The sequence below is a fragment of the Merops nubicus genome, unplaced genomic scaffold (genome assembly GCF_000691845.1).
Source record: "Merops nubicus isolate BGI_N331 unplaced genomic scaffold, ASM69184v1 scaffold6079, whole genome shotgun sequence".
Lineage (NCBI taxonomy): Eukaryota > Metazoa > Chordata > Aves > Coraciiformes > Meropidae > Merops > Merops nubicus.
Window position 1 is genome coordinate 12,216 of NW_008631575.1, and position 18,684 is coordinate 30,899.

Genomic DNA, 18,684 nt, shown 5'->3' on the forward strand with positions numbered 1-18,684 from the left:
TGGGAGGAAGAAAATAAGTTAGATATGCTTGATTTTAATGACTAACCATAGATGCTGAGAGTTAAACCCCTTCCAAAATGACCCTTTACTCTGGTGCCAGCCATGACTGCTGGTTACCAAAAGTGGAAAAACAATGATGAGTTTCAAATTGGTGACAGATTAGTCTCAGAAAGAGAACAATTATCTGAAAGCTGCCTGGAGCTTTGAAATTAATCCAAATAGTTCAGCTCAGGACTTGAGTCCGTCCAGTCAGCACAGAACTGAAGCAGTTCCACTGATTCACAGCCACTATAGATCCAGCCCTATAAACCAGCAAATTTTCCAAGTATTTTTTGTAGTTAGGCTTGTTCTAGAGCCCAAAGCCCCAAAGATAACAGCTTGTTTAACTCTGGGAAGTTTTACCTGACCTGGTACTCCAGAACTGGAATCAAAAGATGAACTCATTTATATGGTGCTTGTTTGGATGTCACTTTTTGTTGCCACAGGCTTTGTAGAGGTGTTCCTGATTCTGCTTTCCTGCTTTTCTTGATCAAATTTCTTTCCATGGATCTCCTCATCCTGCCCCTTGCAGGCATTGGTTAACAGCACAGACAACTGCATGACTTGAGCCTTGGGCTCTTTCCTGTCCCCCCCTCACTGCATCAGAATTAAATGCATAATGCAAACCCCTTGAACTTCTGCCTGTGCAGTGCTGAAGGACTTACCTGCAAGCCTGTAGGATCTGCAGAGTCGAAGGATGAGTGAATAGAGAGGCAGAGAGTCGATCAGGTCGACCAGCAAGTGTATCAGGCCCTGCACAACCACCACCAGCAACCGGAGCTACAAAGAAACAGCGGCGTAAGGAAACCTCTCAGGAGCAGCAGATCCATGAGCTGCTCTGCAACCTGACCTCCTGTGCTAAGCTAAAGCTTCCCAAAGGGGGTTGGATGTCTAGAAGTGCTGGGCATCCAGACCCTGTGTGAGGTCTGTGGCTATCTTCACTGAAGGATGCACCTGGAATGAAGCTCCTGTGGCTGTAGAGGCTGCGACCTGTGAGGACGTTGGAGCTATTCCACTTCCAGCAGCCACAGTCTGGCAGGGAGCATTCAAGCTTCCAGTTCTAGCAAACTCCTTTGCTACCAGGGAATGTAAATTTTTCTCTCTCCCACAGTGAACTCAAGTAGCTTATTTTTGCCTGAAGAAACCCCATGTAGAGCATCTAGGCAAGTACAAGGCAGCGAGGAATGAGCTTCCTGCCCAGTGTTTTCTGTCCCCTGATTAAAGCACCTCCTTTGGTCAGGCTGCAGTTATTTGTGCTGCCAAGCTCATCTGAACAGAGAAGGCTCAAAGAAGGTGTTGGAACCATGGGATGGCTGCTGCCTGTGGAAAATTTTGCTCCAGGCAGGCCTCAGAGTGTAGTGGTCATAGTGGGGGAAGAAAAGACAAATAAAGAAGTCCAACCCCCTGAGCAAAGGCTGCCTGAAGGCACTGAACACAGCAGGTTAATGTCCTGGAAAAAAAGTTCTGGACCAAACTAGAGAGGCTGTCACTCCAGACCTGGGATGGAAAGGTTAAAAAATGACTTCCCACTAAAAGGGAGGGGAACAGCTTGTCCCACGGACTGGGACTTGCTCAGAATTCCCTCTGGGGAAACACAAACTCGTATCCTGAATTCCACTTGCTTGGCCTACATAGGCTGTGTGAGAATCCTTCCTGGGACACCCAAACAATCTCTGTTTTCTTTGTGGATGACAGCAAATGGCTAGGAAACACATTTTTCATATCTCAGTATACGATTAGCAAGAGTTAAATCTTACCAGGGTAAACACCAAATAATACAGTGCTGTTGTAGGAAGGAGGAACAGCAGAATTGTAAACAGCAGAGTGCCAATAAATAACTAGAGGAAAAAAGAAACAATCATTAGCAGAGCAATGGCAAAATAAAAGATTGGGAAACTGAAAGACAATGAAAGTTTGCAAGACTCCTTAATGTGTTTTTTTACTCCTTATGCTGTTACCTTGGATATTTTCAGTGCTTCTCCCACTGGGTGTATTTAGAAGTCTCCCTATTATAGGAGTATGTTTGGAAAGATAAATAAGCTGGAGCCTGGCAGCATTTTTTCCTTTATAGACACTACTCAAGATTTCCTCTTTCAGGCCAGCTTCCTTAGAAACAAAACACACATGATCATGCCATTTGTCCACTCCCTGTCCCCATAAGCTTTAGAGCCGTTGGTCAGTTTTTACCAGCACAATGTGGAAGGGTACAAAGAAGTGGGAATTTTGTAGAAAATTGAGACGTATTTCTGTTGTTCCTTGTTTTAGCAGAGCAGGCACCTGGTGACAAGCTGACAGAACCTGTTTTTTTTGGACAAAAATCATTCCCAGCAGCAGCACCTGGTCAGTCCAGCCACAGGACTTCTGCCTCTTTCTAAGTGGGCAAAGGGGAAGAGAGAAATAAGTTGGAGTTATTGGGGTGGGGGGAGCAATATTCAGAGTATGAAGGAGCAAAATCTGTAGGAAAGCAGGTGTCATTAGCTCCACTGCCCACAGAAAGTTATTTTTACTCTGGCCCAGTCCAGTGGGTAATTCCAACTGGGAGAAATGCAGATTTATGACAAATAGGGATCTGACTCTTCAATTTTCAGTCCCCACTTGCAGAGCAGAGAGGCCCCAGGAGCCCAGGACACTGCCATTTCTGCAAAAAGAGATCACAGCCGTGGTGTATTATGAAAGAAAATAACCCAGAGAGCTGTGTCACAGAGGTGCATCAACATCCCAGCTTCGTGCACGTAGCCAGAAATAGACCACAACCCAAGCCCTTCTCTTCACAGCAGTTGTTTCCCCCTTCTCTGTCACTTCACTGCAGTTGCTTAACATCTCCAAAAGTCTTTTAAGGTCTGCTTTGAATGTCTCTTTCCACCCAGGCCAACGACACAATTCCCACTGGCCTCCAGAGGAGCAGGATGAAGCCTGAAGTGCCAAACCAATTCTCAAAGTACACAGGGACCGAGCCCTGCTGCAAACAGTCTTCCTGCCACAGAGGCTTTTAATCACCAAGGGCACAGAAATGCAGCTCCTCCACCGTGGGGCAGGAAGCTCCAGGTTGTCCCTGGCAAGAGGGGGGCAGGCAGGAGCCCTGGGAGTCACCCCAGGGGTTCATGCACTGTTCCAGTGAGGCTGCAGGGGCTGGTGTGGGGCGGGTCAGGCTCTGCGGAACCCCAGAGTGGCACTGCAGAAATTCAGAGGAGCTCACAGCTCCTGGCAAAAAAACTGCTGCTGGAGTGAGAGCGTGTGGGCCAGGCTCCAGCCCAACGTGAATGAGAAGGGGCCTTTTAATAGAAACGCTGGCATGGCTGTTACTGTGGCAACACTGCTGGGCACCACTTCTGAAAGCACCTCCCTCCCCCATCCCCATTTCCAGGCTGCAGGAGCTGTGAGAGGCTGCAGCACCCCATGCAGATCAGCCTGCAGATCAGCAGGGTGCCTGGCAGCAGCTCAGCACTCGCCAGAATGAGGCCCCCTGAACAACAGGGTGCAAGGATTTGCTTGGTAAGCCACGGATGCAGGGTGCTGGGGCACCACAAGGCCATTAACAAGTCATTAAAAAAGGAATCATAGAATCATTTAGGTTGGAAGGGACCTCCAAGATCATCAAGTCCAACCACCGAGCCACCAGGGCTCCAAAGTCCCCTGCCAAAACAGATCAGAATCTGAGGAAGTGGAGCTTGATATGGGTTAGAAACTCATGAATGTCTTGAGGAATTGGGAAGATACATATGAAGATGTGCTGGGTCTGTCTGGGATGGAGTTTATTTTCTTCACAGTGGCTTGTGTGGTGCCACATTTTAAACCAGTGCTGGTCACACGCTGACCTGTGGGCAAGAGGGAGGAAGGGCCATTGGCATTCGTTAGCTCAGGGGACTGGTGGATGATGATTAATTGCCAAGTAACGAGCAATAAGCAAAGTGCAACAGCTCAGAGTGTTCAGAGGGGAGGAACATTCTGGTAAAATCATGAGTGTTTTGGAACTTGTAGCAAGAAAACTGGAAATGTGGAAGACCAGGCTGGATGGGGCTTTGAGCAACCTGGTGTAGTGGGAGGTGTCCCTGCCCGTGGCAGGGGGGGTGGAACCAGATGATCTTTAAGGTCCCTTCCAACCCAACCCATAGATGGCTCTATAAAGCCTCACGTGGTGCTTGTCTCAGTGTCAGCTGAAGCAGGATGGGACCACACTGCCCCTGGGCAGTGCCCTGCAGCTCTACCTGGTCCAAGTCATAGGAGCAGGAATCCACCCGCTGCCGGAGGACGTTCCACTTCTTCCCTCGGAAGAGGCGCCAGAGGGAGGACAGCCCGTAGATCTTCAGGCAGTAGAGCCTGAGCAAAGAGAAGAGGCTGGGCATCAGAGCTGGGCATCAGAGCTGGGCATCAGAGCTGGGAGCCCCTGAGCTCCAGCACCACGCAGCTGCCAGCACCACCCCCTGCACCCACTCGCTCAGCGGCGCCGCGGGCCTCGGGGTGGCGAAAGAACCCAACCCCAGAGATCAAACAGATAACATTCCACTTGCTCAGTCAGCTCCATTTGGGCTGGCCCCTGGCACGGGCAACGCAGGCAGCTCTGGACCTCTGGAGGGCAATGGCCATGCCATGCCCCGGGCTGCAGCAAGGCTCTCCACTTCTGCTCCTCTGGAGGCGAGGATGGCATATGGGAAGTGGCAAGTGCTGCTGGAGGGGGGCTCCTCTCAGCAGCAGCAGTTGCCAGCCCCACGCCACCAGTGCCAAAGCAGCAGCCAGCTTATTGCCCCGAGCCCAGCACCATCCCTCCAGCTCTGAGCTGCCCTGTGGCCCTTGCTTCACAGCCCTGCCATGCCAGCAGTGGCCGAGGTCTCTCCCCTCACACTTGAGTCAATTCAGTTTTGCCTCTGCAGCACAGAGATGAGGGAGAGGCCTGGAGCCCCTGTGCCCTCCTGAGCAAATCACAGCTTCAAACATCCTTAAGAGTGGGAAGAGATCAACGAAATGGCTGGTGGCCCACTGCAACCTTTCCTGAGGATTTCATAATGTGGTGCTATGACACTTGGAGTTACTTCCCTCTGGTCAAATGGCAGTGGTGAGAGAAGCTTGGGGTGATAAGGGGTGGGAAATCACATTCCAGAATAACATCAAGGAAGAAAAAGATGGAGAAGAGGCACCAAGAGCCCTGGGCAGCAGTGTCCATCCTGCAGGGATGTAAAGAAAGGGAACACAGCCAGTCTGTGGGGCAGAATGGGGCCTGAGGAAGCATGAGCTACAAAAGCCAGGCTGGTTAACCAGCTTGTTAAGGTGTGGAGGCTGCTCAGGTTTCAAGGCAGCATTGTGAAAGCAGAGGCAGAGTCTTATCCCAGAGAAGAACCTGGTTTGGAGGAACACCAGCCACTTCAAGGAATTGGCAGGGTGCCCCAGGGCACAGCCTGGTGCACTCATCCTTAGGCAGGAGGGTGCCCAGGACAACTCCTCCAGGTTGCTGGTACACACCTGCCCTGAGGCATGCCCTGGCCTGGCACCAGGCTGGTGTTCCTGCTGGGGCACCCACCCACCCCCCTGCCCCACCTGCCTGCACACACGTCTGCTCTCCTTTCACAGGGCACTTGGTTTCAGAAGGGGATCTTGGTCTTCCCCAGCACCTCAGCCAGCAAATCCTCCTGCCAGCTGCAGGACCACGGGTGCTGTGGTGGCTGTGCTGATGTGGGGACTGCTGTCCCCCCCCCAAATCCCCACAGGGGGCACCTGGCACAGCAGGGGCAGTTGGGTGCCAGTGGCAAGACACCCCAGAGCTGCTCCACACTTCCAGCAGCAGGGCTGGGTGGCCTGGCTCCCTGCAGCCCACGAGGGAGAAGCAACTGGCTGAGAAAATGCTTTTCCTATTTTCACTCCCTGCAGGATTAGGAGGAGCAAGGCCACTCCTCACAGAGCAAACCAGGCATTGCAGGAATTAGAGGTGTTGGGAAGAGGCTCCCCATTACTGGCACTGCTGACCTTGGGTGTAAGCCCCGTGCTGACAACAGCCCTGATTCATAAATCATATTGAGATAGTTCTAATCCCTCCCTACACCACCCACAACTCAAGTGCTACTATTTCTTCTTGGTTTGCAATGTAAAGGCCTCTGCTCACAGCCTGGGGAGGAACAATGAGCATTCTGTGCTTCATAAGCCCAAAGTTCCTTTATTTATTACCTTGTCTCTCACCTCTTTGGCCAGAGCAGCTATTCTCCAGTGGCCTGTGTGACTCCCTGCTGCAGCACGTGTTAATGGAGGGCAGGAACAGAGCAGAGTGATGGGCACCACTTGCACAATAACCCCAACATGCCCCAGACATGCCCCAAAGCTTCTGCACTCCCTGAGAGCCTCTTCTGCCCAGCTCTCAGGACATGGAGCTCTCCAGCAGGCCCAGACAACGACACCAGGTTGGTGTCAAAACCATGCTCTAACCCCAAATGGGCCATCTGTTCTCCACAATGGAGACAGGAACCTCTGAAGCAAGGCAGAGGCCTTTGGGGCCTCTCCAGAAGTACAAGGGTTCCCCTCTTCTCCTCCTCTCATGCAGTTTCCCCCAAAACTACTGGATAGGCTGCAGCTGAAGGGAGTACTACAAGGTTGAATGAAAGGGATGGGCTCAACTGCTTTCCTGTCCTCTGCCTGTCATGCAGTTTTATTTTTCCAGGTCACTACCACAATAAAGTGTTTAAACACAGGAGAATTGTGAGATAGGTTCCTTGTACTACTGTGGCCATCATTTCTTTGTGCATTAAAGAGTGTGACAAATTGATTGCTGGCTAAACTGTGAACTCAGGAGAACCACACCAGGATTGAATGCTCCACAAACAAGGCCTGAGCCTTCAGTGGCCTTTCCCTCCAACACACCCAGAGAGGTCAACTCACCTGGCTCCATAGACATAGAAGCAGTAGATGTGGAAGGTCAGGAGTGCAAGGATGTCAGAGAGGATGCAGAGAGCCACAGTCAGGCCCAGGCAAGCTGACAGACCAACGTACCAGAGGATCATCTCAATGAAGGGGGACATCAGGTGAATGTAGCCTAGGGGACATTGCAGAGTGTCAGCATTTGAGTGGGACATCTTCCTGCTGAAAAAAAAAGGAAAAAATTATTCTCCACACCCTAGAACATTGCTCCAGAACTCACAGCCACAAAAACACAGGAGTAAAACTGAAAAACTCCTTTAGATGCCATCTTCTGTTTAGAAGGGCCAACAAAACCTCTCCTTGCCCCCAGGTTTCTGTCCAGGTGTGGAGCTCTGTGAGGATGAGGAGGACATGCTTAGCTGGAACAGAGCAGTCACCTTGCTCCACACGTGATCTGCTGCCCTACACTTGTGGCCAGGTCCCCCACTACATGTTGAACTGCATGCATCAAGTTTTACTGCAACCATTCCCCTCTCTCCTTGTCCCCAGGTTTCTGTGAGGACAGGGAGGACATGCTTAGCTGGAACAGAGCAGTCACCTTGCTCCACATGTGATCTGCTGCCCTACACTTGTGGCCAGGTCCCCTATGACATGTTGAACTGCATGCATCAAGCTTTACTGCAACCATTCCCCTTTTCCTTGCTCCTCCCACACAAACCATCACCCCCAGCTTTGGCCACTAAAACAGTGTGGAGCACACAGCCTCTTTCACCACTGAAATGGAGGAAAGTCACAGAAACAAGATGATACTTGATTGGTGAGCAAAGTAAATCAGTATAATAACTAGGGAGCTCATGTCCACCATGACCACACTCCTTCATTCAGATGCTTATCAAGGAGAGTAGGGGTGTGTTGAAATAATAACATTGGACTAAGCTGAAGGCAGTGATAGGACAGGGTTGGATCTGCATTCTGAGAGCATCCTTCTCATCCCCATCCCATCAGCTGCCTGCCAAGAGCTGAAGCCTTCCCTTGGACACTCAGCACCACCAGCAGCAGGTCAGTCAGCTCTGCTGGGACCCGTGCCTCTCGCACAGCACCAGCACAAGCACTTTGCCTCACATGCATGACTTCCTTGTGTGGGAATCCAACTTTGGCCCCAGTTCCCACAGCAGGAAGACTCACAGACAAGCCTGAACTTGCACCAGAGCATTTCGATTCATTATTCACCTCGAGGCAAACATGAAGCTCTCAGGAGGGACGAGATGAAAAGGGAGGCTGAACACTTAAACAATGGCACTTACTAATCCAAAGATGGATGTGGTAAAGGAAGAAGCGGCCCAAAACCTGATCCAGGGCTCGGTTCATCTTCAGCCCAGCTGGTGCTCCCATTAGCCACTGGAGCAGGTCCTGGAGCTCTTCAGCTACGTGCTGCAAACACAAGGAAGCAAAGCACCCGAGATCAAAGCTGCCCAGCTCCAGCGTGCCACGCACGCTGCCACCCCCACAGGATCCTCACCACACCCTGCAGGGCAATGGAAAAAGAGAAAATCCAAATAATGGCTTCACAGACAACTTGTGAAATCAGAAACGCACCTTTATTGACTCTCCTGAATCCAAACCTAGCAGCAGAGAGGGACCTGAGCTGCCTGGATGGTCTCAGGGCTGGGAACAAGGCCGCAGTGTTTGGGTAGTGTTGGGAGCCTTGCCCAGAGGGACTCCCTGGTGTCAGGAGAGCTCTCCAGGCTGCTGCACTCATCACCTTCTCTGGACACTCAACTGAAAAGCCAGAACTGAGCGAGCAATCTAACTCTGGGGAAGGCTGGCAGGATTTGAAATAGGGGAAGATGGCATTGCACTCATGGGCACAACCCGTGAGTTTCCAGATAACCTCCCTGTGTTTCCAGCAGGGTAGGAACCACAGTTATAGAAATGTATTTCACACATAAAACCACTTTCCTGATACTCTGTGGTGCACTAGGCAAGACTAATCAGGCTGTATAGCACTGATCTTGCCTGCCACTCCTGTGTATCTCTGCAGGCTTCATGGAGAGACACCCACAGCACCCCAGTGAAACAGAAACCCTCTGAATCATGGAGAAAAGGCTTAATGGAGCTCACCCCCAAATCTCTGAGGGCTTTGACTTGCAGTTTCTGGTGTTTTAATGCCAGGCTGAGGTTATTTCCTACTCTTCTCTCTCCAGCCCACCACTCTGCCAGAGGTGCCCCTTGTGGTCTCAGGGCAGAAGATGGGGTGGCTCTGCTGCTCCTCAGGAGCCTGCACCTGACCTATTCCCCTAGGCTGAAACCAGCCAGGAAGTCCATTCACCAGGCTGTGAAATGAGAGGGCTGCGAGTGGGAACCTCCAGCAAAGAGGTGGGGGATGCACCTGGAAGAAGTGACCCCTCACCTTCCAAGGTGAGCCAGAAATTGTGGTCAAAGCCTCTGAAAGTCTCACAGCCAAGTCCCTGCAAGTGAATTGCACTGCAAGTGGTGCACACGTAGGAGTATTGAGACATGCTCCCTGAAGCTGCAGCCTACTTTCCCCATCACTCATACAGATAATTTCCCTAAGGAAAAATTACTTCCAAGGAACGATTCCATCTTATTTACCAACCAACAAGATCCTTGCAAAATGAGTTTGTAAACATTCAGTCTTCGTGCAGTGGCAAAATTAAGGGCTCCATCTTCAACTTCTCCAAAAAAAGATTGCCTTTTTATTTTGTTAATTCTCCCTCTGCCTCCTTGCAAGGCAGAACTGATGGGAACCCATGGATCTTACCTCTCTGGCTGACAAACGTTAGCTGCTTTATAAATAGACTGGGTTTAATATTTAAAGCCTTGGACGGGTAACTTAGAAAAAGCATTTGGGGATTTTAATGAAATATTTAAGTGCTTGAAAGCAGTCCTTCAGCAAGGCAGTTTGTCAGCACTGAACACTTCTGGAGGCTGCCAGTCCCAGAGGTGCTCCTGAATCTGGAGAGGGGCAGGCAGCCCTGGGAAGGTGCCCCTTGTTGGCATCTAGCTGGGCAAGGCTGTTCCAGCACATTCTGAAGGCATCACCCTGCAGGTCGTTTTCCTGCCAGGTATTTTAGGACTGATGGATTGCAAGGAGAATGAGAGAAGGTGACTGGGAGCCCAGTTCTCCTGTTGCAGTCATGAATACTGAACGTGACCAATGTTAATAAGGAAGGCACAGTGAACTGGAAGTGTTCAATCAAGGGGGGAGGGGCATGGCCAAAATGGAGCCTGAAGTGGTCACGATTTAGATGAGGTCACTGGGGAAATATTTTCCTTGCTGTCATGCTCTTCTTTCCAGCCTCCATGTGCAGAAGGTGTCATGGGGATGTGACATCCATGGGGAAGGACAGGTGCCCACATGCAGGTGGGCACCAGGAGCACAGGGCAAACCTCTGAGCAGAGCATCCAGTGCAAGCCAGAGCCAGCAGAGCCAAAGTCTCCCCCTCCAGACACATTTGCCCTGTGCCTGTTGCAGATGTTCAGGGCTCTAAGTTTTACTCTTTTACAAACGAGCACCTAAGGATATTTTCCAGGAGCTGACCTCTCTGCTTGCTTTGTCTCTGGATTAGCAAAAGGTGACTGAATAGGAACTCACATCCAATTGCCTCTAAGCCCTGGGAATATTTTGAGAGGCACTCTCTATGATAAATATTTCACTGTTTCAAAGAGATTACAGCTTACGAAAAAGAGACATCAGTGAGGATGAAAAGAGGTGAGGGAGGAAAAAAAAAAGAGACAATGGATTGTAAGCAGTTCTTTTTAAAACAGGCAAATGCTGCACTTTGAATCAGGTGTTTTTGACAGAAGGAAGGCAAAACCAAGGACATCCATTGGGAAGCCTGGTGGGAGCGAGAGGAGGAAGGAGAGTAGGAGTTGTGAGGGCACCTACAGAGAAAAGATTATTCACATTTTCCACTCTTGGATTTGAAAGCCTCCCTTCAAAAATCAGTCCTTGGTATTGCACACAGCCATTGCCAGTCACTCCCTAGGTGTCTCTGAATCACATCTGCCTCATTTACTGACAAAAGCAACTTGTTATTGCAGTCAGCACAGAGCAGCTCATCAAGCTGTGAAGGTGGGAGCTGCAGTCACTGAGGGTTTGTGCATCAGCAACAATTGCCAGCTAAGTGCTGATTTGAGAACCTTTGTATCAGGGGATGACGAATGAAGGCTTGGGAACACAGCCTGATCCTCGTGTCAGCAGGCTGAGCTTGTGACCCTGGCAGTTGTTGGGAGCTAAAATAACCTACCTGCATCTGCTTCCTTCCAGGGAGATGTTCGTTAGGAGAAAAAAAAATGAGCCCTGAATCCAGTCCCCACACAGCTACAAGCTGGTCAATATGAAAATCCATCAGTCAAACCAGAGTTATATGTTATACAAAGTTAGTTGTTCAGTATTAAAAGCAATCCTGTTAAAAGAAGATGATGAATCTAACCTTTCAATGTAGAATAATCATGCTAATACCTATACTGTTATAACAGATACAGAGATGGAAGGTCAATGCCACCCTCAGACTTGGGGCACACATCAGAAGCAGCACAACAAGGGGCATCAGGGAAGGAAAAGTGCCTCGTTCTGCACGTGGGAACATTGGAGCTGCTGCACTTGGCAACAGGAGAGCCCTTGAGAAAGCCCAAGTGATGGGAATAATGCATACCAGATGGACACTCAGCAGCCAAGAGGAAACCTACTGCTGAATGGCTAAGGGGAGATTTTGCTGTCACACTGGAAAAGACGTGGTGCTGGTTTGCACACCACATGCTGAAGTCATTGGTGTATTTTGGGATCTCTCAGATCTGCATTTTTTAAGCCCTGCACATAAATCGCTGCCCACCCAAGGCAGTCAGAGGACTCCAAATGATTTTAGGTCCACAACCTAATGTGCCTGAAAGAAGTAAGGCTGGGAAGTAAGAAGAGCTGTGAGTGGCCTGAACTGATAAGCCTGGGGGAGCAGAGAAGGAAGGCACAGCCTGACTGAGTGGCCACCCACACAGGGAGGAGTCAGCACTTCCAGGAAAGTCAGTAAACAGCTCCTGGAGACAGCAGGGTAATGAAGTCTGCACAGGCTGGAGACAGGGGGAAAGGACTGACACTGTGAGGTGTAAGGGGAGTGAGAGAGGAGCCAAATTCCTGCGAGAGGAGCGGACTCTGCCAAGGCAGGCTGGGCAGGACAGGTGCTGGGATGGGACACACCTGGGGCGTGGGGAGTGTCCATCTGGCCAGGACAGCAGGCAGATGGAAGCCCTCCCGGGGCCACCTGTGCTCCCAGGAACCCAGCCAAGAGCCACTGCCTCCAGGCTCCTGAGGAGAGCTCGTTTCTGAGAGCTGGACGCTCACACTGATCCCACAGGGAGAGCTCCAGAGAACCTAAACTTCTCCAGTTGAAATATCTGCAAGGGAAGAGACTGAGGAATAGGACTCAGAGAAACATTTTTACTGTACAGCTCAAAACCAAGAGCAAGTGTATTGAAAAAATTGTGGTCCTTTCTACCCCACCACTGCTGCAGTCCTTAAAACGTGCAATCCTGAAAAGTTTGACTATAAAAGATAACAAAACTAGCAACAAGCAGGATCCACAGCTATGCTGGATGCTCCACACACCCCTTCTGAAAGCACAGCACAGACAGAAATGATCAGAGACCTATGGCTTGTAACAATTAAAGGGCGAGATGTGTGTCCAGGGTTAGGGCTGGGCACAACAGCCTGGATGGGTGACACACCTGCTTTTTTTGTTCCTGTCTCCTCCAAGGGGCAACATGTGCCAGTGCAGATCAGGTTTTAGTGGACCAAGCAGATCATCACCAAGGGAACCACAAGCTCTTCCCAGGAAAGACAGCATAAGCAGGAAAAATAAATTGCTGCTGGAATTCTCTGATCAGAATAAAATTCTTCCCAGCCAAGAAGCTGCAGGAAAGGACATTCTCCAGCTGCCAGAAAGAAACCAATGGAAAGATCCACCTTCCCTCCCAGAAATGAAAGGAAAGTGGGCAGAGAGAGGATTAGGCTGTGCAGCTGCATGACAGTGCTCAACACTGGCTGCACATGAGTTCCCAAGACACAGACACTCTTAAAACAGAGCTAACTTCAGATTAGTGGTCTGGTCTCCAGCCTCTGACGTACATTAGATGTTCCTTAATGCCACTAAGCAGATCTATGGGAGTACTGCACCTAAAATGAAGGCCAGAGAGGCAGGATAGTATGAGTCATACTTGTTCTTCACAAATTTATGCTGATGTTGAGAGCTGTCAGTGGGCAAGAGGAGTTATGCTTGAGAAAATGCCAGGACACAGCAAGTTCCCCTTGTTTCCCAGCTGTGCAGCAGAGCTCTCAGACAGGATTTCAGGTGTTTGGATCCTGAGCAGCTAATCCTTTGCCTTTTCCCCCAAAATGCCTCTGCACAAGCCCAGCTGCACTGCTTATCAAGTTGGACTTTTTAGCAGTCTATCAGATTCAACCCAGGCTCCAGCTTTCTTTTTTTCCTTTCTCCCAAACACTCCACAGAGCAACAACTTGAGAATGTTGCCTGCTGACCCCAGAGCTCAAGTATTCTGTCTCAACAGGGGCTCAACCTGCTGCTGCAGAGCTCTGTCCAAGCCATGACTCCTACTCTAGGATCTGAGCAGCCCTCTGGTAAACACCTCATTGCTATTCACTGCACATGCAAAGCAGAGCTCTGTTCCTTTTGAGCAGCCCCAGCAGGCTTGATTTGAAGATTTTGCTGTTCTTGAAGAGACCTAATCTGCATGAGTGCAGCCAGAACTCCCTCTGAAACCCTTGTGCCTCCTTACAACCCACCCCAGCACTCAGAGCTGGTCAATACTCACAGCAGGGGAAAGAGAAAGGGCTTTGCCAGACTTACATCAGCCACAGGGATGAGAGTGTCAGCAAGGTGACCAATTCTGTTCTTCCTGTACAGCCAGGACATCAGCAGTATCCCCAGAGCCACATCAATCAGCAGAGAGACAAAGATGTTGGCTTTCCTGCGTGCAGGAAGAAAGAGAAACAGCGTTAGAGAAAGAGGAAGGATGGTGTTTAATGTCTCAGTGAGAACTGCCAGCTTCACTGCACAGCACCTTTCATGTCCCAGGCACACCATGACAATTTACTGAGGGGGCACAGTGTAAAGATCTTTTGGCTTCCACTGGTGTGCTGCTACTTCTGTGGCCAAACACGGAGCTACCCAGAGCCTGCCACACCACAAAACCTTTAGTAAGGGAGCAAACAGTGGGATTGAAGCTCCAAAGAGGAAAGTCAGACAAAGTGAGTATTTGTAATACTCAGGGGGGGATTTACCAGTACTAAGGGCACCAGCACTTGAAGTAGCCACGTTTGGATCAGATGGCTTTCCAAGAAATATCTATTTTATATGCTTTTAGTTGAGCCACTAGTAAATGGAACAGTTTGTGGGCACACACACAGCCCCAGCAGGGCTGCTGAGCTGCCCCCTCACTGCTAGAGCTCCTGAATGAAATTCCATGACGTGAGTTATTTGGGAAATCAGATTAAACAATCACAGTGACTTTTGGCCTTCAAATCTGCTCATCTATTTTAAGTGTTCCCTGGGAGTCTATTCCTGTGGGCTGAGAGAGCCACAGGGAACGAGCCTCGTGGGGCAGTGGCCACAGAGCATTTGTTGGTATCTCAGATCTCTGTGCTGCATGGTTGCTTTTTCTGTTCCACTGACTCTGCTCCTGCTGTGGGAGTTGTTGGATACTGCAGGAAAGGTTCCCCAAAAGAATGGGTGAAGGACTTTCTGCTCATATGGGAAGTGCTGCTGCAGAGTGATGGGTTTGTGGTCAGCAGCAGCATCCGTGAAAGCAACGAGCCTGTGGCAGCAGTGAGAGCAAAGCACCACACAGAGGTGTGGGCCAAGCTCCTGCAGGAAACACCCTGGTTGCCCTTCCCCAGCTAGGGAAAAAGGTGTATCTCTGGCAAAAGGAATAATTAATAAAACCAGAGTGCAGAGCAAAGACCTGTGATCTAGCATGGAGCAGAGCAAGGAAGGGATGGTGCAGCAAGGACCCCACGGTGCTGTGCCCACACAGGATCCTTGCTTTGGGTTTTGCTAGAGCAAAAAATTTACATGATTTTATGTGTACTCCACGTACCTCATGAACTGAGTCTGGTTTTGAGCCTTCTTGTTGCTGCTGATGACCTGGAGGTGCTGCAGGCGATGTCCCAGCTGCTCACAAGTTGAGAGTTTGCTCCATAAGAAAGACAAAGGCCAAAACTTCAGCACCCTGCAGAAACCACAGAAACACAGACTGGTTTGGGTGGGGAGGGACCTTTCAGGGACACCCAGTCCAACCCCCTGCAGGGAGCAGGGACATCTGCAGCTAGAGCAGGGTGCTCAGAGCCCCGGCCAACCTCCCCTGGGATGGTTCCAGGGATGGGGCAGTGACCACCTCTCTGGGCAGCCTGGGCCAGGGGCTCACCACCCTCAGTGTCAAACATTTCTTCCTTCTCTCTAATCTAAATCTCCCTCTTTTAGTTTCAACCCATCATCTCTTGTCCTGTCCCAACAGGCCCTGCTCAAAAGCCTGTCCCCAGCTTTCTGACAAGCCCCCTGAAGTACTGAAAGGCCACCAGGTCTCCCTAGAGCCTTCTCCTCCCCAGGCTGCACAACCCCAACTCTCTCCTGCTGGCCTCCTGAAGTGCTGGGGTTAAACCCCCAGCCCTGAATGAGGGTTGGCATATGGATGATGCCCACAACAAGGACCCTCCTGATTGGTTTTCACCCAGGGCCTGGCCAGCCTTGGGTGGGGATTGATGATGAGATCACCACCAGCTGCCCCCACCTTCAGCATTAACTTGGAGGTGGGGCAAGAAGCCCCCTCTGTAAGAGCTGACTCTGCTGGCAGGGCAGTTGGGTGGCTTGCTCACATGGTGCATGTGCTGTGTGGGGTTCTGGCTATTGAAAGGGCTCCTTGACTCTTCAGGGCAAGTGGAGCTCCCAGGATGGTGGGGCAAGAGGGTGAGGATCTCTCGTGGCAGTTACTGTATGATGGGGATTGGACTGATGAGCTGGGTCCTTCCATCTCCCCCAGCATGGTTCAGGAGTCAGCTCACTCCCTTCTGCACACCCTGTGCTCTGAGTGAATGGACTGACTTACTCCTCCTCCAGTGGCCTGGCACCTTGGATCACTGCTGTATGGTTTAGGAGTGGAGGGAGGGCTCTGGCTGCTGGTTTGCCTCTTGATGATAAAATCCTTCTTAGTTGGGCAAGTGGTCAGCAGAAGACCTCCCAGCAGAGGGGTTCCCCCCTCGGGGCATTGCTGGGGCTCCTCTGGCCCCGCTCCAGCAGGTCCCTGGCTCTGCTGTGCTGAGGACTCCAGAGCTGCCCCAGCACTGCAGGGGGGTCTCCCAGAGCTGGCAGAGGGGCAGGATCCCCTCCCTGCCCTGTGCCCACGCTGCTGGGGGGGCAGCCCAGGCTGGGGGGGGCTCCTGGCCAGCTCCTCCCCCCCAGGGCCTCCTCCTCAGGGGAACTCCATGGGAATGACCCCCTTGCCCTGTGGCAGGCTGCCCAGTGTACAGACTCCATGCAGAACATTCAGTGTAGAGTTAAGGTTGTGCAACCAGGGACGGTGTCAACACGTTATCATTAAAGAACACGAGATGTTAACTGCTCCCTTAAAGCTTAACAGAATTCAGGCAGCCTTTCCAGATCAAGACATCCAAGCAGACAACCCAACCTCTCATTTCCATTCTGTAAGACCACGTGCCTTGCTCTTCCAAGGACACCAAAGCCCATCCCAGTTCCACACTGCGCTGAGGCTCCAGGAGATGGAGTTGAGGCACTTGTGTGGACAGTGCAACTGCTCACAGATCCCAGCACTACCCATCACAAGTCTCCACCTAGTGTGAGCTTCATACAACAGTTGTGTTCCCCCCATCGTTTCTGTTCCTTTCCCCCTTTCCTTTTTCCTCCATTTGATCCTTTTTTCATCTTTGTTACTCCCAAACTCCTTTCTCAGAGGCTTCATTTCTCTCTTCTCTCCACTGCCTTGCCAAGGGTGACCAGCATTATGTACATCACACGACACCCAGCATTTAATTAGCTTTCCAAGTTAACATCCACATTAGGCTTGCAGGGGAGGAAAGATTCACACAGTTCTTTTTTTTTTATGACTCAGAAGAAAAGTACTAAATGATGCTCAATTATTTTGGGGAGTTACTTTTATTACCACACAATCTACGAAGAAAGGAACGGTGACGACTCGTGTAGTCTAAACTGACACTGCTCAAAGGATGCCCAGCAGCAGCACAGCCACACAGGGCACACACATGGGGAACAAATTCTGATGTGGACAGTTCTTCCCTGTACACAACAGTTGTTTCAGTATTTCTTATTAAGGCTCCAGGAATCTGTGTTCACTTTTAGTCACTTCACCTACTCTTACTGCTTTGGCACGATCCTTCCTTTTGTATCCCTTCCAAATAGGAAAATTATTCTCCATATCCTGCTTCTCTTTGGAGATTGTGCAGCTGTTGGGATCGTGCATCATGTGTATGGCTCTTCCAGATCTCACCCTGAGGACCTCAGCCAGCAGCAGGCTGTCTCCAGGACTGGCCAGGACAAAGGCAGGACGGGCAGGCTGGGGCTGAGGCTGCTGCTTGTGCATTTGACAAACACCACAAGGGCATGGCTTGCCCAAAATCCTGCTCGGTTCCTTTCCTCCCCCCTTTTGAGCATCCTTCGTGCAAGGTTTGTCAGCTTGACCAACAGAGCTGACGTGCCCCCTGCCCCCTCCCCATTCAGATTTCAGACACCTCGGGTCTGAAACGCACGCAGCGTACTGTGAATCATTCTCCTTAATTTGAGGCCTCTGAGTTACTCAGCTCCTCGTTCCAGCCGCCCACCTTGGAGAGAAATGAGTGTGCTGCTCCTCAGCTGACTTGCCAGGGGGGAGATCCTTGGTGGAGGAGGACAGGGCTCTGAGCAGGGCAGGGACACGGGGGCGGCCGAGCCCTGGCTTTGCAGATGCGCCCGGGCACACGTGCAGATGAGTTTTCTCTTCCCATTAGATCCCAGCCCAATGGTTACAAATCCTGCTGTGGCAAACCTTGGCTAGAGCAGAGAATTGCACCTGAAATGCAAAGCAGGGGGGAGGAGGAGCCCTCTGCCTGGGTGGCTCTGTGCAGATGGCTGAAGCTGCAAAGTGGCCTGTCGAACCCGTGGCTGCCAGAGCATCTCAGCTCAGCAGCAGGCAGCAGCTCTGGGGCCCTGTGCTGCACCCTCACCAGGCTGGCAGTCCCCCACCTTCCCCCAGCAGCATGTTTCTCACCACCCATTGCTGCTCCACAGCTCCCTGAGCTAGAGGCTTGTGGGTCACCCACCCACCAGACCCCCCAGGTCACAGACAAGGCCAGGGTGCTGCTCCTTTCTGCCTGAGGAATGTTCTGCAGGAGCAAGCACCATCTCCAAAGCAGCCTCACCACCAGGAGCACCCCCTGGCATGGGCACCCACTGCAGCCTGAAACGGGTAAACACGCCCCCTTGGCAGAACAGGATGGGCCCCAAAAATGTTGGCAGAGCTCTGTGCTTGTCTGAACTACAAATGAGTCTTCACTTTTCACTTCAGGTCAGCAGGACAACCTCTACTCCACTGACACACTTGCTCTGGAGAGTAAATACACAGAATCACAGAATCATAAAGGTTGGAAAAGACCTCGAAGATCATCAAGTCCAACCACCAACCCAACACTTTCTACACGTTTTTTGAACCCCTCCAGGGCTGGTGACTCCAGCACCTCCCTGGGCAGCCTGGGCCAATCCCTCACCAACC

The 18,684-nt window shown here is 51.0% G+C and overlaps 1 protein-coding gene across 1 annotated transcript in view; it reads right to left on the reverse strand.

Moving 5' to 3' along the window:
• Nucleotides 1-18,684, reverse strand: part of PIGQ (phosphatidylinositol glycan anchor biosynthesis, class Q) — a 30,805-nt gene that overhangs the window by 7,339 nt on the left and 4,782 nt on the right. Inside the window, exons 2-8 of the mRNA XM_008947604.1 lie at nt 15,007-15,138; nt 13,758-13,878; nt 8,181-8,307; nt 6,898-7,051; nt 4,245-4,356; nt 1,797-1,877; nt 705-819 (exon numbers count right to left, since the gene is read on the reverse strand). Coding sequence (XP_008945852.1) covers nt 705-819; nt 1,797-1,877; nt 4,245-4,356; nt 6,898-7,051; nt 8,181-8,307; nt 13,758-13,878; nt 15,007-15,138 — 842 coding nt within the window. The remainder of the gene's footprint in view (nt 1-704; nt 820-1,796; nt 1,878-4,244; nt 4,357-6,897; nt 7,052-8,180; nt 8,308-13,757; nt 13,879-15,006; nt 15,139-18,684) is intronic.